Source organism: Tiliqua scincoides, chromosome 10 (genome assembly GCF_035046505.1).
Source record: "Tiliqua scincoides isolate rTilSci1 chromosome 10, rTilSci1.hap2, whole genome shotgun sequence".
NCBI lineage: Eukaryota > Metazoa > Chordata > Lepidosauria > Squamata > Scincidae > Tiliqua > Tiliqua scincoides.
The window spans coordinates 18,704,067-18,726,103 of NC_089830.1; the positions used below are offsets into that span (position 1 = coordinate 18,704,067).

Below are 22,037 nucleotides of genomic sequence, written 5' to 3' on the forward strand. Positions count from 1 at the left end.
CAAACTTAGTTCCAGTAGTAGAGTCACTCACTGTGCACATTCTCCATATTAGGCTAGGAGGGGTAACTTTTCTCTTCCTTCATCTTAACCACGAAGCGCACTAGGAGAAGCTGCAGCTTGGACAACCACTGGAAAGAGGAAGTGAAAGCAGCAGTTGAACTTTCGCGTAGTCAGTGCTCTGCAGCTGGGTCTTCTGCACACACTCAACGACAGACTCTGTGGCCAGCATGACCGACGCCGTTCCTTTCCAGCAGTACATCTGCGATCTGGATGTCAGTTCCCTGCCGAGAGTGGTGAGGATCTGCTCTGGAGTCTACTTTCAAGGTGTGTTTTATTAGCTGCTTCTCCTTCGCTGTGGATGGTCAGACTCATCTTCATTTGGAAGGGTGGGGAGCAATCTCTAAAGCAGCCATTTTCAACTCCTGTGCCATGGCACACTGATGGTGCGCGAATGGTCCACCGGCGTGCCACGGGAATTCGGGACAGGGTCATTTCTTAGTAGGGCCATTGGGGGAGGGGAGCCCTACACTGGCAGCATGGGGTGCCTTGTCAATTGTCCAACAACTGATGGAGTGCCTTGACAATTTTAGTGCCTTGTCAGTGTGCTAAGGGATGAAACTGTTACCCTGCACATGCCCAATCTCGTCTGATCTCAGAAGCTAAGCAAAGTCAGGCCTGGTTAGTACTTGGATGGGAGACCGCCAGGGAATACCGGGTGCTGTAGGCTTATACCATGATCTCCGAAGCTAAGCAGGGTCAGGCCTGGTTAGTACTTGGATGGGAGACCGCCTGGGAATACCGGGTGCTGTAGGCTTATACCATGATCTCGGAAGCTAAGCAGGGTCAGGCCTGGTTAGTACTTGGATGGGAGACCGCCTGGGAATACCGGGTGCTGTAGGCTTATACCACAGTCTTTCGAGACTGAAAGTTGCCAACCATGAGATGAAAAAGATTGACAATCACAGCTCGAAAGCTTCAACTGCATAAGGGCTGATTTGTAGCGTTCTTTGAGCTCAATGAGATGGTTGCTTCTTAACGCAATGCTGAGAGACTGCAACCTCGACACACAGGGAGGAGAAGCTGTTGGGATGCACAAGGGCTGCTTTGCACAACTGTTGTGACAGTGATCGCTGCTGCAAAGTGTTTGGGGGATGTGCTGCCCCTGGTAACTTGTGCACAGGCTCCTTCGGGGACCCTAAAGAATCTTCCAAGGGGTTCAGAGGCCATATGCCACTGAATACCTGTTGCTGGGGAGCAACGTTGGGAGAGAGCTTAATTATAATTATTGTTATTAATACATGTAATTGTCAACAAAAATTAAGCTCCTAGCTGTTTATGCAGCAAAATAAATGAGACAGTGGTTCCTTGTGCCAAAGGGACCCACATTCTAAGAAGAAACACAAAGAAAACAGCAGGGAACAGCCCCTGGGAAAGATGCTACACTGGAATGAACAGGGACAGTTGGTCTCCACTTGCTAAACCTAAGACCAACACCCCTAGGGCTGCTTTTATGGCCTCAAGTGGTTTGAGCAATAGCTGCATGTGATCTGGGGCCATGATGGGGTCTTCTATTCAGGCAATCCAGGTACTGGTGCAGGGGGGGCAAGTTGAAAGGGAGGTGCAGCAACATCTAGGGTAGATAAAGTTGTGGCCCATTTCTTTAGAAGACCCCTGCTTAGTGTAAGGTCTGCAGCTGGAACAGCAGCACAGCCTTGCAACAGCGTGAAGACAAACCTGTTAATCTCAGCAGAAGGTTTGGCAGGTGCCAGTCCACTTGATTGGAAGGTGCCGCAAGGCTTGCCTGCGGTGTTCATCTGTGGAATCATTGCTCATGCAAAGAAAACCCGAATGAAAGGGAAGTGTAGCCTGAAAGTGGAACGGTGGACATGGAATGGTAGAGAAGACCAAAAGTACAAATGAGACTCGCAAAGACGGGCTGCAGGGATAACAGCCTAAGATTTGATGCAAGCTCTGCAGCAGTGGCCTGGCATCATGTTTTGAATGTATCCGTCTTGCACGTATGCTTGGATCAAGGCAGGTAGAAACTTGCATTCTGCCCACACAAGTATAGCTTGGTTGAGTTTCTGGCTGAAATTTGAACATGAATGTCCCAGTTTGGTGAGAGACCAACCGGCCCAATCATGAGGCTGATTGAGGCAGTCGCCTCCGGCAACAGGTTGTCAAAGGGGGACCTCTTTTGCCACTGTCCCCCTTCCCAGTCTTCCTTGAAAAGGGGAACAGAACCGAAGAGGAAGTGTGGAGTAGAATAATGGGTTCCAGTGTCTCCAGTGTCTAGTCCACAAGTCTCCTCTCCGCCACCATTCCTCTTTCACTCTTGTTTCCCTCTGCCCCCTTCCTCAAAAAGCCAGAGGATGCTGCTGGCATTCTGTCAGGTGAGGAGGGTGGTATCGGTTACACTTCTTCAGGTACCAGTACATCTTGGGCCAGCCCTGGCGGGAGGGGGGGGGGAGATCCTCAATAATTGGAAGGGGATTTTGTGGGGGGTGAATTCTTAAAGGAACAATGCACAGCCAAGTCGCAGTGTCTGAGTGTGATGCATGATCCAACCCGATACTTTCCAAAGAAGCTATAGAACCATCATCTTATGACTGCCCGGGAGACGCAAAAGAAATTTAGCGTCAGAGGTTGGTAGACCTTGAATTGAGATCTGCGAGAGCCAGACTTTCTGTGTATGTTTTTCTTGGGGATCAAGCTCTTGCGTTTTCTCCTGCCAGATATTTTTTATAATATTGTTATTCCTAAATTTAGGATTGCTTTTACTAAAGCTAGGTGTAATGCACTTTTATCAGCAGTTCTTTTGGGGCGTTATGCAAGGTGTCCCTACTCAGAGAGACTGTGCCCCTGCCCTCAAAATGTGGTGGAGACAACTGCCCATATTGTTTTGCAATGTCCATACTATGATGATTTGAGATCTAAATTTATCTCCCCGATCTTCGGTATTGAAACGGGGATGCAGGTGGAGGAAAAGCTTGCTTTTCTGCTTTCTGATGTATACTCAGATATATCACTCAGGGTTGCCCGCTTCTGTTATGCTGCGCAGTTGGTAAGGAAGAAAATTGAGAGTGTAAATCTCTGATTTTATGATTTTACATATGTGTGTTGGTTTTAATTCTGTGTATTTTGTTTTGTTGTTTGTGAGCAGCTGGTCGGATGACTATAAATAAAGTATCTATCTATCTATATATCTAATCTAATCTAATCTAATCTATTTTATGACTGGCATTCAATGGCCAGGGCTCAAGAGGAGTGGGGGTAACTTCAGTGTAATGGGGATTTCTTTTTTTTTTAAATGTAGTTGGGGTGTGTAATATTTTCTTTAACTCAGCGTTTCTCAGACTGTGGGTTGGGACCCACTAGGTGGGTCATGACATGAACCAGTTTCAGGTGGGTTCCCATTCATCTCAATGCGTGTTTTATTTTTTAATATGTTAGACACTTTGTGCTAGGGGCAAGTGGGTGAGGCAGGGGCCCTCCAGGCAAGGAGCTCATTTGCTGGCCTCAGTGAAAGAAAAGCTCTTTTCTCACCGCTGTCTTTCTTATAGACTCTCATAAAGAGCATCAGTGTAGCTAAAATGCCACTTCCCAGGCACTTGTTTTTCTCTGTCATGGCAGGGCTGGTGCGGAGAAGGAAAGACAACTTTTGGTGGCGGTTGTTCCCAAAATCAACAGGAACGTACTTCAGAGAAAATATTCTTAGGTTGGGACGGTTGGTGTGAAGCACCCAGCCTTTTGCCTTTCATAAATCTAACAGATTGGTAGCGGTGTTTTCATTGATAAGCGACAAAAAACAACAGTTGCATTTCATACGTAATATCTTTGCATATTTAGGGCATTAGAACCCTTTGGATGTGAATTCAAATCACGAAATAAAGCGATTTTTTTCACAAACCACATATTGCATTTTAATTCAACAACTTAAAAACACCATTTTCAAGCACCCCTGCAAATAGGATATAACCTCCCCAACCTAAGAAATGCACTTTGCCCCTTCTGTGCTCCCTTCCCTGTGTGCATGTGTATACAGGACCACCCCCACCCCCAGGAGATACCAAATTCTGTGGATCATCAAATTCGTGGTTGGGTCTCAGAGGACCTCGTGGACATGATCAGAACGCACTTCCGATTGCATTTGGGAAGTCTTCTGAGGCCCTCCTTGTTGTTGAAACTGAAATCTGTGGGTACTGAGCCCAGACAGGCTCATTGTACATACACACCCAGAGAGAGAGAGAGGTGCCACCACTGGATTGTCAAGGTCTGGCTTTGTAAGGAGCCTGGCTCCCTCACATTTGGGGGCCAGTTGAGGATTTGCCCCTCTCTCCCAAAAACAATGAAGCTGAAGGGATGAAGTTTGAAGAATAAGTGACACCATCAACACAGGGGAAGAGATAAGATGGGAAGGACACCCAAAATGATGAGAATGCAAATCTAGAAGGCAAAAGATGACCCTCTCCTTTGAGATCACATCCTTCCTTCTGTTACTGTGACATGATGCTTCTGATTTATGTGACTCAGGGCCTATCTAGTGGCTCTGCAGAATGTAGCGCTGTGCTGTATGTTTTTGTAAATGCCATGCTGGGGTGGGGTTGGGGGAATGGGATGAAATTGCAGCCGGGACAAGAGGGGGTCTGCATTTCACCCTCATTGCAGTTCCAATCCCAATCGTGCATGCTAATTTTGCACGGGGTGAATGCCTATCTTCGGAAGGCATTCTTCTAATAAAATTAGCCTGGCAAAGGAAGCAGGGTGTGATCAGGATCAGATCTGCAGTGGGAGCCCAGGTACTAGTCATCCTCCTTCCACCACTGTCACCCCACTTCAACCTCTCCCCTCACCCAGTACCCTAGTTCCACACACAAAAACCCCTCAAAACACAAGGCTACCTTTCACCTTTTACATAATGTGTAGTTCAGCTCTTGGATGTTGAAAGCAATAACCCCCATCAGAGACAGATAACTAGGATGAATGTTGGGGCAAGAAAAGGGATCTCAACCAGGTTGGCCTCTGAGCAAAAACATTTAAGTTGCAATCGTATACACACTTTCCTGGGAGTCAGTCCCAGTGAATGCAGTGGGACTTACTTCCAAGTAAACATGCACAGGATTGTGCTGTTTGCTATTTGTGTGAGAGCTGCATACGATGATTTGATTAATGTCTTTAAATCAGAATATAAGCAATAGCACTGAAGAAATATTATTTTTTGATTATCCTTTCATCGGATTTTGAGAGGAAGCGCTCGCGAGTTGTAGCAGGCCCCATCTCAGAACTCAGGTTGTTTTTCTGAAATTGCCTCATCTTCCTTTAGTGTTATCTTCACAACTTTGTCTTTACTTCTGGTTTCCGTGACCAGTTTCCTGCTTCATCTTGTGCACTTCGATGGCTAGCAGTCATCTGGTACAGCAAGCCTTGGCACTTTAGTCAGGCTAGGGTCCAGATCTATGGTTGGCAACCTTCAGTCTCGAAAGACTATAAGCCTACAGCACCAGGTATTCCCAGGCAGTCTCCCATCCAAGTACTAATCAGGCCTGACCCTGCTTAGCTTCCAAGATCAGACATGATCAGGCATGTGCAGGGTAACAGTTGCTGTATAGGGTCCAGAAACATGGATGAAAGTCAAAAATGAAGCTCTGAATGTCAAAGCAGAGCCTTCTTTAGCTTGCAGATTTATTCTGGCCAGTGAAAAATGAAAAAAGCATGTGAATGTGTGCAAAGAAATAAAAGAAAAATAAACATAAGAACATCGACAAGTGTTGATGAAATCAGAAAGGACTTGGATGAAATTTGAAATGTGGTTATAATTAAAATGGCTAAAAGGGCAAAGTGATGAAAGATATTGCTGAACAGAGGTACATAAAAGTCCACCTGGACCAGACCAACGGCCCAACCAGTACAACATCCTATTGCCCACGGTGTCCACCAGCTTCCTCTGGGAAGGCTGCAAGCAAGTGAGAAAGGCAGGTCTCTCTGTCGCTGTTGCCTGCCTGCCCTTGGTTTTCCGAGGCGTGCCTAGAAATAGTCTCTGAAATAGATATCAGGACTAAATAGACCTGTCTGCCATGAATTTGTAAGTGCCACTTTTCAAGCCATCCAAGCTAGTGGCTATCATCACAAATACTTGCTTCTTTGATTGCCCGGTCACCCAGTTTGGAGCGTTTGGAGGTCATCTCTTTGCATGTAATTAATCTGTGGAACTCCTTGCCACTGGATATGGTGATGGCACCTGACCTGGATGCATTTTAAAGGGGATTGGACACATTTCTGGTGGCATGGTCCACCACAGATTACAAGCCTTTATGAGTATGTGCATCCTCCTGGTTTTAGAAAGTAGGCTACCTCAGAATGCCAGATGTAAGGGAGGGCACCAGGATGCAGGTCTCTTGTTGTCTTGTGAGATCCCTAAGGCATCTGGTGGGCCACTGTGAGATACAGGAAGCTGGACAAGATGGTCTTTGGCCTGACCCAGCTGGGCTATTCTTATGTTCTTATCCTTTGGAGCTCTTCATGATCTGCTTTGGTTTTCCCACCCTGAATAGTTTTATTTGTAAACTTGGCCACCTCCATGTTTACCCCTAACGCTCTATAATTTGTGAACAAGTTAAAAACCACCAGTCCTAAGACACATCCTTGGGAGACCCCACTTCTTACTTCCCACCATAAGAACTGCCTTTTTATTTCTACTTTCTGTTTCCTGCTCCTTAACCAGTGGCTAGTTCATAAAAGGATCTATTGTCTTGTTCAAAACTTGTTAAGGGCACTCAAGAGACTTTGAAGTTCTTTGTTTCTGACAGTTTTCTCAGAAAGATTTTTGGAAGTCAAAGAATGGGATGTCAACCAGATCACTTCCATTCACATAACACTCTCAAACAACCGTAGATTAGTTTGATAGACCTTTGCAGAAACCATCCTGATTCTCCTTCAGCAAGACTCATTCTTCTATATGCTTCACAATTTTATCTTTAATTATGCTTTCAATCGGTTTGCCTGGAACAGACGTTAAACTAACTGGCTTATAATTTCCTGGATCACTTTTTAAATATCAGTATTACATTGGCTGATCCTCTAATGCTGATTTAAAGGGCAGGTTACATAGTTTTGCTAGAACATCAGCAATTTCTCATTTGAGTTCCTTAAGAACCCTTGGGTGGTTCCCAGGCTGACTTTAAGCCAATTGGACCAACTGCTCCCAATTGGGCCCCGTGCCTAAGGAAGCCCTATAAACTACTCTAATGGTTGGCAACCTTCAGTCTCGAAAGACTATGGTATAAGCCTACGGCACCCAGTATTCCCAGGCGGTCTCCCATCCAAGTACTAACCAGGCCTGACCCTGCTTAGCTTCCGAGATCAGACGAGATCGGGAGATAGTGTTCAGTATAGGGAGATGGTTGGCAACCTTCAGTCTCGAAAGACTATGGTATAAGCCTGCAGCACCCGGTATTCCCAGGCGGTCTCCCATCCAAGTACTAACCAGGTCTGACCCTGCTTAGCTTCCAAGATCAGACGAGATCGGGAGATAGTGTTCAGTATAGGGAGATGGTTGGCAACCTTCAGTCTCGATCAGACAAGGTCAGGCATGTGCAGGGTAACAGTTTGCTACTACTCTAGTCTTATCAAGTACACACAACACCACATGCAACGGACACCTAACACCACATAGCCGGTTTTATAGAGAATAGCAACGATTTTAATTTTCTTCTGAACTCTTAATAAGTCAGTTGTGTTCGTTGATATTTTGAAATATTTTTTAATTCTGTGCTTGAATTACATATTGTTAATTATAGAACGGCATAAAAATTTTTCTCTGAAAAAGTTTTTAAAAGACAAATACAATATATGTGTGACTTTTTTTTTTTAAAGGATTCTGTGGTTCCTATAAATATGGGCCCCAAAGCTCCAAAGACCAGCCCTGGTGGTTGCCACCTGGACCCAGCGATATGTTAAGGCTTAATTTGTCAATACACTCTAGAATTGCATCCCTCGTCACTTCTGTTTGATTGGGTTCTTCCAGCTCCCTCCCTGAACTGACACGAGTGTCTACTCTATGTCTTTCTGTAGTGAAGACAGATGCAGCAAAAGCCTCCTGTCCTGGAAAAGAACTTAAATGTCCTCCTTTTCCCTGTGAGCAAGCAGCACATAGCCTTCTTGTAATTAATAAATTATACGTTAGATAGTTTTAAATGTAAAAATAAGTGTTTATATTAACGGCATGAAGTCCATATACATGAGAGTTTTTTAGCTTTTATTTTGTCGTGTCCTACATTTTTCTGGGATGTCCTGTATTTCGGGGTGCCTGGTCCTCTTTTGCGGTTGACATCTGGTCACCTCTCGTACCCTTGTGTCACATCTCTTATTGCCAGCTTACATTTCTTTTGCCCAGGGTATAAGGTTTTCTGGTCTCCTCCTTTGGAAAAAGAAGCCATCTTATCTTTGATGCTGTCCTTGACTTCTCTTGTGGAATGCTGGCATGCTCCGGAACCTGGTAGTATCTCTCCCTATCATGTGGGATGCATTTAAGCGAAGCTTCTGCTTTGATTTAAAAGAACCTCCATGCACTCCAGGGTCAAATGCACTCCATTTGACCCTTCCACCTTCAGTTTCCTTTTTACCATTCTCCTCATTTTTCAGAAGTCACTTCTTTTGAAGTAAAACATCTCACTGTTGGACTTCCTTGGAAGCTTTCCAATTGCGTGTCTGTTGAACTACACCAGGGGTACCTAAACCCCGGCCCGGGGGCCACTTGCAGCCCTCGAGGCCTCTCAATGTGGCCCTCAGGGAGCCCCCAATCTCCAATGAGCCTCTGGCCCTCCAGAGATTTGTTGAAGCGCGCACTGGCCCAATGCAACTTCTCTCAGCATGAGGGCGACTGTTTGACCTTCCGTGTGAGCAGTGGGATGAGAGCTCCCTCCACTGCTTGCTCTTTCACATCTGTGATGCAGTAGTGGCAGCAAAGGAAAGGCCAACTTTGCTTTGTGCAAGGCCTTTTATAGGCATTGAGCTATTGCAAGACCTTCATTCATTCATATAAGTTCATCTTTAATATATTCATTTATGTAAACGGGAGAGACCTCTTTGAGTTCACAAAATATTTAAAATGTATTATCTTGATATAATCTTTACAATAATACTTAATGAAATGAGGAAGACCCTGCAAGATGAGAGTCGAACTACGCATTACAAGAGCTCTTTGCAAGGTGGTCGGCAGTTCCTGTATCTGATTTTTTGAATAGCCTCAGGGCTTGAGCCAATTAGTTTTCTGATCTTTCCATCCCCCTTTGGAGACCCACCAATAATCATGTCAAGACCCACAGTTTGGGAACCACGGCTCTACTCCTCAATAAAAATGTAAAATATTGAATTGATCGCGTCGCTGCAGCTACTTCCTGATTCATTTCTGCTTCCTCTCCAAATTGCAGAACTTTCCTGCCTTGTTCAAATTCCATGTCTGTCATCACCCCTGAAACCATGGAATAGCAGACAGTCCAAAAGCATTTGCTCATTGCAACAAAAAAATGTATCTTTGCACAGGTGACTTTGATGTGATACTAGATGTCACTCTGATGTGACTTTGATGCGACCATTTGCATTCAGATGTTCATCATACTTGTGCATTTATTCAGTCCTTTGTATATGCCCTGCTTTGGGGTATATTATTATTAACAGTATTTATATACCGCTTTCCAACGGAAAGTTCACAAAGCGGTTTACAGAGAAAATCCAACAAGCAACTAATGGCTCCCTGTCCCAAAAGGGCTCACAATCTAAAAGGATGCAAAAGAACACCAGTAGACAGCCACTAGAAAAGACAGTGCTGGGTGAGGAGGGCCAGTTACTCTCCCCCCGCTAAATAAAAGAAGAGCACCCACTTAAAAAGTGCCTCTTACCCAGTTAACAGGGGTTCCCATTTATACCCTGATTTTAAATTAAACTAAAAGTCAAAGTAGCTTATGCTATATGTAAAAGGATAAAGCAGGTTAATAATCCGTTGTTGGCATCCTTCAGTCTCAGAAGACTATGGTGTCACGTTCTGAATAGTGGTTCTGGAACAGAGTGTCCTCTCCAGTGCGCGAAGCCTGGGTAAAGTAGGTATGGAGGACAGACTGTTACCCATGCTGCAAATCCCTCCTCTCCACGTCCAATGGAATGGCAGAAGCCAATAGAAAGGCAGAAGCCAATTCCACGTCCAATGGAATGGCAGAAGCTGAAATGGTCCAATGGAAAGGCAGAAGCCAATACTGTTGGTTCCAGCGGCGTTGCAGGAGTTGCCAGAATGTGACTGTGTTCAGCCATGAACTGCCTCAGGGACTCCGGCTCCGGATTTTGCCTCGAGGTTGACTCCTGAAGCCTTTTCCATAACTGGATGTAGCCACAAGGCAGTGGAGGTTTGGGATGAGAGTTTTCCTTCTCTCAGATGATCTGCCTTCCCAGGCTGACGAGTCCCATCTACCCGGTGGCTGTTTAGACACCTCTCATGACAAGTACAGCCAAACTGAGGGCCTATTTTTATCCCCAGCCTCCAGGGGAATAATAATAATTTTAAAGACAAATATAATAATAATAATAATAATAATAATAATAATAATAATAATAATAATAATAATAATAATAATAATAATAATAATAATAATAATACATTGCCTCGTTGGAAAAAGACAACTTAAGCCTTCTGAAACAAGGAGGACTTTACCATGACTGAGAGATGGGAGTCTTCCCTATCTCTTCAGGGAAGGAGATCCACAAATGCTATGCAATCATTAAGAAGGCCCTGTGTCTGGTACCTTTTGGTCACATCTTTTGTAAGTTGGCCAGCAGCAGCAACAGTATTGTAGCCCAAAGCTCTTCAATGTGTGGGTCAGAACACAATGTTAGGTAGGAGGCTTGGGAGGAAAGAGGCCCCACCAGGCCCCCCTGTACAGCCACTCCTGATAGAGCATATGATCTATTTGTGCCATATTTTTAATGCTCTCTCTCAAAAATAGATCTTTCTCCCGGCAATTTATTTATATACAAAGTAAAATTTAAACGTACTAGATGGACCCTGATATTTCTCCTTCCTGCTGATCAATTTTTCCCTCTGTTTCACAGGGTCGATTTATGAAATCTTTGGTTCGGAATGCTGCTTGTCAACAGGAGACCTGATGAAAATCATCAATCTCCAGCTCCAGAAAGTTACCTGCAATAACGTGGAGAATGGGCACACATTTGAGCTGCCACTGAATTTCAAAGGTAAGCAGGTGCTTGCAGGACCATTCCATCCATGAGGCCAGTCCATGAAGAGGTTGTCTCTGGTGGTGGGTTGTGATGGAGTGCCTGCCTCTGCCACTTCCCAGTTCTTGGATTTGTAAAAAGGAGAACAGAGCAGAAGAGGGAGGAGATCTTGACACTCTAGCCCATCACTCTCCTGTCTTCCACCTGTCCTCTTCTACTCCATTCCCTTCTTTATTTTAAATACAGGTTTGGAGGAGCAGCAGCTGGGGCATCACTGGGTAAGAGAGGTGGCAAATTTATGTGACAAGGGACAGCACAAATGGTGGGAGGAGAGCAAAATTGGCACCAGGAGATTTTGGACAGGCTCTGTGTGTTTCCCTGTTGCTCTGGCCAGGGGTGAATCTTGAGTGTGGCGAGACAGGGCAGGTGCCCTGGGTGCCTTGGGGAGGGCAGGGCATGGACTTACTGGGCAGCGGTCAGTAGTTGCAACACCCCCAGTCTTCTGTGCTCCAGGCGGCTCCCAGCCTCTCCATGAGAGGCGCTGGTGACTTTGCACTCCCTGTTCCTTCTTGAGCACCCCCTCCTATGGGGAGAACCCAGAAGTGATTGCCTCGTATGGCTTGCTTCCTTGCTGCTTGAACTATGCACTAATAAGGTGTGCAGTATCTCCAAAGCCCTAGATGTACTAGGGCAAAAACAATGCAATTTTTGGAATCAGCGCCCTGAATTCAAACAAAATCACCATTAATTTTGAAAAAAAAAACACACACGTTTTTCTGACCCTCAGATTTACAGGCCTGTGTAATAGGACTACTGATGTACTGGGTAGCGGAAAACAGAGATTGGCTCTTGTCAACAGGCACAGACAATGTGAGATCATTCTCTCTCACATTGGTCTCTTCTGGTCCAACCAAATTGAAACATCTCCGTGAAAGAACCAAACCACAGGTTGACGGCATCTGGGCTGATGTTTTGGGCTAGCTGCTTTTTGACATTTCCAACTGTTAAATTAAGCCTTGAAATCTCAGTAGGCCGTTTCAAGTTTGCTCATATCTAAATTATTAAGCCACGCAAACAAGCAGCAGAGGCTTTCCTTCTGTGCTGTTGCTGGCATGGGAGAGACCAACAGGGAGAAGGAGAACAACAGTCGAGCTGCACAAACACCGTTCATGCTGCTGGACCAATTAAATGAACTTGAGATAGTTTATCAAGATCCCAGAGTCAATGCAGATGGGGAACACAGCTGGTGAAGTTGGCCATGCTAGCCAGAGGTCCACAGGATGTCCTTATTAACTGTCATGATAAGAGCCATCCCAAGAATTTCTGGCACCCAGGGCATGGTACCAACCCCCACGGCTGCTCTTTCTTCAGCTCCCTGGATTTGAAAAGAGGAACACTGAGCGGGAAAAGATATATGGAGGAGAAGAGAGTGATGGGCTAGAGCAGGGGTGCTCAATAGGTGGATCGCGATCTACCGGTAGATCGCGAGGCAAAATGAGTAGATCGCGGAGCCCTGTCTCTCCAAACTGTTAATATGTCAGTTTCGTCTAGTGACTAGACGAAACTGACATATTTAGCTAAACTGACACTGAAACTGACACTTTAGCTGCTCTTCAGGCATGCAGCAACAAAACTGACGAAACTGACTAGACTCCAGCAGGGGCTCCATACATTAAAGGGGGTGTCTGTCAGACGCTTCCTTCCCCCCTGGTAGATCTCTGGGCCTTGCTGGGTTTCAAAGTAGCTCTCGAGCCAAAAAAGTGTGAGCACCCCTGGGCTAGAGCTTCCTCTCCTCCACCCTGACTCTGTTTTCATCTTCTCAAATCCAGGGAGCAGGGGAAGGAGTGGCAAAGTGGGCAGGAGGTCTGGTCTAGAGGGTAGAGCCTCCATTTGCCTGAAGATAACATCCACAAGGTCGCCAGTTCGAGGCCACCGGCACCGTGCGACCTTGAAGCAGCTGATAAGCTGAGCCAAGTTATTCCATCTGCTCTGAGCGTGGGAGGATGGAGGCCAGATCAGAATGAAACATCTGAATTGTTGTGGCTCTTGAAAGATAGAGCCTTCTTTCAATTTTAAAAATCTCTACGGGGATTTAAATAACCTGCCTATGTAAACCACCTTAAATAAAGTCTGAGGAGAAATCTGACGACCAAGAAAGGCAATATATAAATACCTGTAGTATTATTATTATTATTATTATTATTATTATTATTATTATTATTATTATTATTATTTAATAATTAATAATTTAATTATTAATTATACTTAATTAATTAATAATTATTAATATTATAATTTTAATATTATAATTAATTAATTATAATTAATATAAATATTAATATTATAATTAAATTATAACCAATCAATCAATTAATTAAAGGTGTGAGGCCAGTTCTCCTTCCCACTAATTTGCCACCTGAGGCAACCACTTGAATTGGCCTCATGAACCAACCAGTCCTTCACATGAGGTCTTCAAAGACTTGGTGTGAGTGTGGAACTCCCTAACTGTCTCACAGGGCTTGGTGTCTCACAGGGCTTGGTGTGGAACTCCCTAACTGTCTTCAAAGACTTGGTGTGAGTGGAACTCCCTAACTGTCTCACAGGGCAATCCTAGGCCCTGTCTACTCAGAAGTAAGTCCTGTTTATTTCACTGGGACTTACTTCCAGATAAGTGTGTGTAGGGTTGTAGCCTAACTGATCCTTATCTGTGGTCCTTCTCTGTGGTCCTAACAAAAATCTCACCCACTCCCTCATCTGCTGCTTGTTTTGGGAAGGAAGCGGCCATGATTGACAATAGCTGCTTCCTTCCTGGGTAGTTTTCCGGAGCCAGTTTCCTACCCCAGAGTCCCAATCCTAGTCTGTGCCCCCCCAATTGCTTTTTGAAGAGGGAGGGGGACGGCCAAAGCATACCTTGAACACAACTGCACAAGATTTTCATCTTGACAATGAAAAGAGCTTTCTAATGCATTAGCATCGATTAGAGCAGGGGTCTCCAAACTTTTTGGCCAGAGGGCCACATCAAATATATGGTGTGGTGTGGAGGGCCGGAAAAAACATTTAAATATAAAATTTAAATAAATAAATTAGAGATGGAACTTAGATGAGTGAATAAATGAATGAATGGGCTCATTCATTCATTCAACCTCTCTGGCCCTCTGAACACCCTCCAGACACAATCAGAGCACAGTTCTGGTCATGCTCAGTTGAGTGGGCCAGAGGCTTTCAGGGCACAAGAGGTTGGCCGCGGGCCAAAAAAAGGCTTGCTGTGGGCCGCATCTGGCCCCTGGGCCAGGGTTTGGAGACCCTTGGATTAGAGGTAGAAGCTGTAATTGGGGAGTTATTGAAAGAAGGTGCATGGATCCCCTTGGGACCCTTTTCAGGATTTTACCCAACCTGAGTCAGAACATGAAGGCGTCATGGGCTAAGAACGGGAGGAGGGGGCAGAAACAAAAGATTGAGAGCAACAGTTTTCAACTGGTGTGTCACAAAAGGTCCGCAGGTGTGCCCTGGGAGTTTGGAACACAGCGGTTGAAAATAGCTGAAAAACTCTTCTGGGTTCTGCAGCTCCGTTTCGAGGGCAACTATCTGTAGTAACAGACTGTCTGTCTAAGGAGGCAGCGGAGGAAGAGGGACAATCAATTTGTTACTACAGACAGTTGCCCTAGAAACAGAGCCGCAGAAACTAGAGGAGTCTCCCGAAAGCCAGAAGTGACATTGCAAGAGGTGAAGACCATAGTTTCCTATGAAAAGATCGCTGAGATAGAGGAAGGAGGAGATAGAGGAAGTACAAAAGAGGGTCTCCATGGAACACCCACCACCTGGAGAGGTGGCGGTCGTCTTTGTAGGCGTAAAGCTGACAGTAAGTAACGAGTGTCTTCTTGCAAACCCCACAGGTCTCTTTCAGCCCAGTTTAGAAGCACCAAGTGGGATTAAGAAGCCGCCACTCCCTCCAAACCCTTTTGTCTCCAAGAGTAAGATCTCAGGATGCCAAAGGCCAAGGCTATACACCCTCCAGGAAGTCCTGCAGTCGTCAGCCATGCGGAGGAAAAGACTGAAGTGCCCAGATATTGGCAGCAGTGAGATCAAGCTCTGCCCGGTCTACAAAGTGGAAGCGATAATGCATTGTGAGTATAGAACAGAAGGGGCTTTCTTGATGCTGGGAAGAGCTGGCGGATAAGGGGTGGCGTGCATGGGTCTGCCCTGGCAGGGAAGGGAGCTTCCTATTCTCTAGCACTCCTCTCCCTTGTTGTCTGTTCGATCCCTCTTTTCCTTTTCTAACCCAGGCAGAAGGGGAGATGTGGAAGTGAGTGGGCGGATGAAGGAGGCACTCCTTTCTGACTTACTGCCTGAGGCAACTGCCTCAGTTGGCCTTGTAGATGGGTTGGCCCTAACCCCCCGCCCCTTCACACCAACCACAAGGCAACTTGAAAGCAGACCCTTGCGACAATCACAGTACATTTCCCCCCAAAGCCACCCATAATGTGGGTGCTACTTCAGAAGGGGGCTTTGCTCTAGTTGTGGAGCTGTATCCCAAAAATCTGGGATATCTGGGGAGCGGTCTGGTGACATCATAAGACTGCTAATCCTTGAAAATAGTGGGGGGGGGAATCTGTACCCCAGTAGTGATAATGTAGGCCCCAGTCATGGCCTAGAGATTAGCCTTATCCTGCCTAATAACAAAGCAAAAAACTGGGGAAAGAGTCCTTTATCACATTTTTATAGGAGCTCAAGGAGCTCAGGGTGGTGTGCATGGTTCCTTTCTTTCTTTGGTACTCACAACAACCCTGTGAGGTAGGTGAAGCTGAGAGTGACTGGCCCAATGTCATCCAGGAAGCTCCATCACTGAGCAGGGATAAGTCCAACTCCTAACACCATCCTGGCTCTCAGACTGGGCCGCCCTTGTCTCATATCAACCAGCTTAGCTTCTGAAGGGGCTCTGAGGAACCTCTTGGCTGGTGGGCAGGTTTGCATTTGTGGTCATTTGCTCCAGGTGTCTCCCTGACAATGTGCTGCTTTCTCCTCCAGTTCGGAACGACGTGGTGAAAATCGACTCGACGCTGGACGTCGAGGTGGTTGATGTCACCCAGGAGGCTGGGCACATACACTTCATCAAGCCACTCCTGTTGAGTGAGGTCCTCACGATGGAGAAAGCATTGCCAGTGGAGGCCGAGCTCCTTGGGTCCCCAGAGGGCCCTGCTGTCTTTGAAAGCAACTGGGTCCCTCACTTACAGAAAGGCTGTCGGCTTCAGATCCTCAGCAAGGCATCCTCTTGGAAGATCCTGGCCTCTTCCCAGAGAGGCAAGAGAGGCTCCTGCCATTTCCTCATCTCCAGTACCTATGAAGGCCACTTCCGCCGGTGCCCGCGCAGGTTCTCCTCCACCTCGGAGCTGGCGCTCAATCTTGCTACGGCCAAGAAGCTGCACGTGGTGGTCACCAAAGACTACGAGAGCAGTGAAGAGCCGCTGTTCAGCGTCGGGGACCGGCTGGAGGTGCTGAACCTCAAAAGGTCCAGCAATCCTTCAGCAATGGACATGCTTGTGTGCTCCAGGGACAACGGGGATGAGGACAAGGAGGAGATCCAGGTCCCTCTCTTCCTGGAAGCCGGCTTTGTGGAAGACATCCGTGACAGCAGAAAATACACGCTCCGCGAAGCCATGGAGCAGCTCTTGCTGCCCTGCGAGGTCAAGGCGTTGGCCAAAGATGACCCTCTAGGAAACTTCTCTTCTCTGAGACTGGAGGCCCAGATTGAAGAGCCTTTTCTCACCATCAGTCTGTCTAAGCAGCCATCCCTCGCTTTTGAGATACCTCCCAAGTGGTTAGACATGCCTCTCTTCTTCACTGGAGACCCAGCTAAGCCCTTGTCTCCTGCCAGCATCTCTAAAGTCGAAGAGTTGACTGAGCCTTTCTACTACAGTTTGCTAAAGTTGCTGCCCAGCAATTTACCTGTACCCCCAAGACCCCCTAAGCGAAGGGATTCCACCCTGGACAAGTGCCCCCAAAGCACCAGAGAAGGGGTGAAGAGTACAACAGGGACGTCCAAGGTACTGGACAGGAATGGACAGTACTGAACATAGACTGAACAACAGTCTTGTGTATCAAGTACGGGGGGGGACAAAATAAGGAGGGGGCTTGCTGTCAACTTCCTCAGCTCCTCCTGAGGAAGCCTACGCTGTGGCTTCCTCCAGAGGAAGCTGCTTGAACTATTCACTAACAAGGCTAAGTTGTATCTCTGAAACGAGACATGATAGGACAAAACGGATGCCATTTTTGGAATCGGTGCCCCAAATTCACATAAAACCAACATAAATTTTCAAGGTTTTCTGACCAGTTTTGCAAGCCTTCACCAATTAAGAGGTGTGCCTGATTAATCGAGCATGGCAGTCAATTTAAAAAGTGTTAACTGGGTATGTAGAAATGCATGGGTGGGAAGCAGCAGCTTCTTAGACAAGACATGCCTTTTCCCTTTCCGCACCAGAGGAGATGCCTCTTTTGTGATGGCACTGCTGTGACACACTGCTTGTGTTACCTGGAAACATATGCTTTCCAGCACAATTGTTATTGTGTGCAAATTAAATTGATTATAAGTAATAGGATTTAGGCTGCAATCCTAACCACACTTTCCTGAGAGTAAGCCCCATTGAACAAAATAGGTCTTCTGAGTAGACCTGGTTAGGATTGTGCCCTTAATTGACTAAAAGTCATTTCATCAAGTGACAGCCCATCTTGTCCCACATGATCCGCCTGACTAGTTAAGATCTGTTGGGGAGGCCTTCCTGTATCACTATCAGCATCACACCTGGCTAGACCCAGGCGACAACCTTTTCCACTGTGGTACTAAGGTTCTGGGACTCCCTCCCCAGGAGGTTTGTTTGGCCCCCTATATTGCTGACTTTTCATGGGGGTGGAATCATGCTTATTCAGACATCTTTTGATGTATAGCTTTATAGGACTGTGGCTTATTATCTCGTTAGGTTGAATTTTGTGCGTTAATTTGGGATGCTTCACCTCGTGACTTCCTTTCCCGAACAGAAAGGCACAATATAAGTTTCTTACATCAATTATCTTCCCTATTTTACTGTATAGTCAGAAAAATTCCATTCTGGCACTAGGAAGAAGGCACTTAGATCTTTAATAAATGATAGCCAAAGTATATACTTTGACAGTCGCACAAACTGGAGTTTGTGAAAAGCTGAGCTGCTATCTGGGGTGTGGCAAAGTGATGTCATGGGAAGGTATAGATCAGTGTTTCTCAAACTGTGGATTGCGAGCCCAATTCAGGTCGGTCCCCAGTCACTTCAATATTTTATTTTTAATATATTAGACTTGATGCTACCATGATATATGACTGCATTTGGGAAAATGTTATAGATCTGTACCACGAACAGGCTACTATGTATGTTTTTAACAATGATAGTAAAAGGGACTTGCAGCTCAATCCTATCCACACTTTCCTGGGAGTAAGCCCTATTGAATTGAATGGGACTTACTTCTGAATAGATGTGCATAGAATTGGGCTGTGTGTACTGGGTAAGTGCGGGTAGGATTGCAGCCTAGGATTGTTAAAATTTTCCTGCTTGATGATGTAACTTCCGGTGATGACATCACTTCCGACAGGTCCTGATGGAGTCTTGTTCTAAAAAGTGGGTCCTGGTGCTAAAAGTTTGAGAACCACTGGTATACATAAAGTGCAATGGAAAGGATTGTTGCAGGTTGTGGGAATCGTCTTGGTGGGGAGTACGAGACTGGCTTGTCTATGCATAAGTTTGGGTCAGGCAGCCAGCTAAGCTGGGCTTCCTGAAATGTAATCATACTTCAGGTCCATCTCTTCCCTAACCTGTGGGCATTTGGCACAGGTCTGGGACCCCCTACTCAGCTCCTCCAACTATGAACTGTGTTCTAAACACCTGTTTATCTTGCTGCTATTTCCTCTAGCAGCCCTCTTTTAGCAAGGCAGACAGCATGTCTGCAGAATATACAAAAACAAGAAGCTGTCGGGATCTCTGGAGTAATCCAAACCAGTATACCATTGACTACGGACCTTCCAAACCGCAGGTGCCCACCGAGGGCTGCAAACCATCCACAGGTACTATGAGCTCTTTTTCATAATTGCAAAATTGGGGGTCTCTGCTGTAATTGCTACAATTTCAGACCGAGTTTGCCCAAGACATGCCAGTATATGAAACAGCCTGCCAAAGACTGTGGCCTCTGCCATTCTTCCAACTTGGATTCAAAAAGAAAAAGGGGAACAGAAGAGGAAGTGTAGAGCAAAAGAAAGCAGAGGGCTAGAGAGTCAGACACTCTTGTTGTCTCCCTTGTTTCCTCCACTCCTCTCTTCCTTTTTGAATCCAGGGTAAAGCAGCAGCAGGGATGACCGACAGGCACTCCCTCCTGGTCCTCTGCCTGAGCTGTCCACCTAAGTTGGCATGATGGATGGGCCAGTCCTGACTTCAGACTGAGTCTGCAGCTCCGCCCATTTGCTGAGAATCCTTTGGCAAAGGGGCTAATGCAGGCTGAGTACAGCACCAGGACATTGCACTTGTTCCAACACCTTCTGCAGGACAACAGAAATAAAAGCAGTGGCCTCAACAGAAGCCCAGGGAATTGTGAGCACACCTTACTTCCTCCAGTAGTGAGAAGATCCATGCAAGAGGAGAAAGGCATTTACCATTCAGCTTAACATCAAGAGAGCCCATGAGGCAACCAAAGGAAAGATTCAGACTGAGATCTCACTCTCAGGGTTGGCAGTAGTCAATTCCTCTTTGCCTGGGATAAGTGATTAAGATTTCTGTAGGGGGTGATGGAGAGTGGCCAATAACTGACACAAATGCAGTTTGTATTAATAGGCAGCTCAGTTTCTGAGATAGCTGACAAAGATCCCAGATTCAAGCTAGCTCATGAGTTGGACAAGACTGGTTTAAAATGTTAATTGCATGGACAGTGTCTTCTAAAGAGGATGGTTGCTGTAGAGGGTGTTGGACTCTGCCCTAAGGGAGACTAGCTGGGTTCTGTCAGTAGGTTATTCCAGAAGGCATTTAGCATTGCAGAGAATTTGTTGCCTGCTAATAGCTTGGTTACATTTTCTTTTGCTGCCACTGCCTTTGGAAAGCTAACATTTATATTTCAAATATTTGTATTGCTCTTAAACTACTTTTTGGCCCGTAATTCCAGGAAGATGAAGTTTTTTACTTATTATACTTATTTCTTTACAGAGATGCCTGACAGTGATGACTCTGATCATGACTACGAGGAAGTTTGTGAATCTGTTCAAAGCACAATTTGCAAGATGAAAAGAGCTTCTCTCAGGAACTAAGGCTCACCTATGAAGCATCTATGTTCTTTAAGAACTTAAGAACAGCCCCACTGGATCAGGCCATAGGCCCATCTAGTCCAGCTTCCTGTATCTCACAGCGGCCCACCAAATGCCCCAGGGAGCACACCAGATAACAAGACCTGCAAGGCCTCCTGGGAATTGTAGTTAAGAACATAAGAACAGCCCCACTGGATCAGGCCATAGGCCCATCTAGTCCAGCTTCCTGTATCTCACAGCGGCCCACCAAATGCCCCAGGGAGCACACCAGATAACAAGAAGACCTGCAAGGCCTCCTGGGAATTGTAGTTAAGAACATAAGAACAGCCCCACTGGATCAGGCCATAGGCCCATCTAGTCCAGCTTCCTGTATCTCACAGTGGCCCCACCAAATGCCCCAGGGAGCACACCAGATAACAAGACCTGCAAGGCCTCCTGGGAATTATAGTTAAGAACATAAGAACAGCCCCACTGGATCAGGCCATAGGCCCATCTAGTCCAGCTTCCTGTATCTCACAGCGGCCCCACCAAATGCCCCAGGGAGCACACCAAATCACAAGAGACCTGCGTCCTGGTGCCCTCCTTTGCATCTGACATAGCCCATTTCTAAAATCAGGAGGTTGCACATACACATCATGGCTTGTAACCCGTAATGGATTTTTCTCCAGAAACTTGTCCAATCCCCTTTTAAAGGCGTCCAGGCCAGATACCATCACCACATCCTGTGGCAAGGAGTTCCACAGACCAACCACACACTGAGTAAAGAAATATTTTCTTTTGTCTGTCCTAACTCTTCCAACACTCAATTTTAGTGAATGCCCCCTGGTTCTGGTGTTATGTGAGAATGTAAAGAGCATCTCTCTATCCACTTTATCCTTCCCATGCATAATTTTGTATGTCGCAATCATGTCGCCCCTCAGGTGTCTCTTTTCTAGGCTGAAGAGACCCAAATGCCGTAGCCTTTCCTCATAAGGAAGGTGCCCCAGCCCAGTAATCATCTTAGACGCACTCTTTTGCACCTTTTCCATTTCCACTATATCCTTTTTGAGATGCAGCGACCAGAACTGGACACAATACTCCAGGTGTGGCCTTACCATAGATTTGTACAATGGCATTATAATATTAGCTGTTTTGTTCTCAATACCTTTTCTAATGATCCCAAGCATAGAATTGGCCTTTTCTTTTTTTAATTCAACCTTTATTTGGCATAAATATTTGGTAAATAAGGTCTCTGAACAGATACCATATCGAAAATAGAGACCTAAGCAATAGAGAGAGAGATAGATCAGCCAAATTACAAACAGCCAGTTACAGACTTTGCCAGGATGTGATCTACTCAATGGTTACTTGGGACCAATAGCTTGGCTCAGTTCAAGTTACTCAGGTTTAGAAACCCTTTCATATAACTGAAAGGGTTATATGCTTGTCGTCACCCCCCAGAAGGTATTGAATCATAGCATTCTCTGAAAGCCCTATTTTAGCACTGAGTAAGGGAGAGAGAAACTGATGT

At 45.8% G+C, this 22,037-nt stretch overlaps 1 protein-coding gene and 1 pseudogene across 1 annotated transcript; one reads left to right on the forward strand and one right to left on the reverse strand.

The window, feature by feature from the left end:
- Nucleotides 1-227: 227 nt before the first annotated feature.
- On the forward strand, nucleotides 228-20,751 carry THEMIS2 (thymocyte selection associated family member 2). Its single transcript, XM_066638796.1, has 6 exons — nucleotides 228-324; nucleotides 11,098-11,238; nucleotides 15,114-15,344; nucleotides 16,246-17,261; nucleotides 19,153-19,303; nucleotides 20,430-20,751. Exons 1-6 carry the CDS (start codon nucleotides 228-230, stop codon nucleotides 20,528-20,530), a joined length of 1,737 nt encoding a protein of 578 aa, XP_066494893.1. The 3' UTR covers nucleotides 20,531-20,751.
- On the reverse strand, nucleotides 7,283-7,405 carry LOC136661831 (5S ribosomal RNA; annotated as a pseudogene).
- Nucleotides 20,752-22,037: the final 1,286 nt, after the last annotated feature.

Excerpts from the sequence above, each read along its gene's own strand:
- THEMIS2 (XM_066638796.1), top strand. The coding sequence starts at position 228 with ATGACCGACGCCGTTCCTTTCCAGCAGTACATCTGCGATCTGGATGTC. Across the intron at positions 325-11,097 it reads CTCTGGAGTCTACTTTCAAG|GGTCGATTTATGAAATCTTT; the intron begins GTGTGTTTTATT and ends TCTGTTTCACAG. Across the intron at positions 19,304-20,429 it reads GGGCTGCAAACCATCCACAG|AGATGCCTGACAGTGATGAC; the intron begins GTACTATGAGCT and ends ATTTCTTTACAG.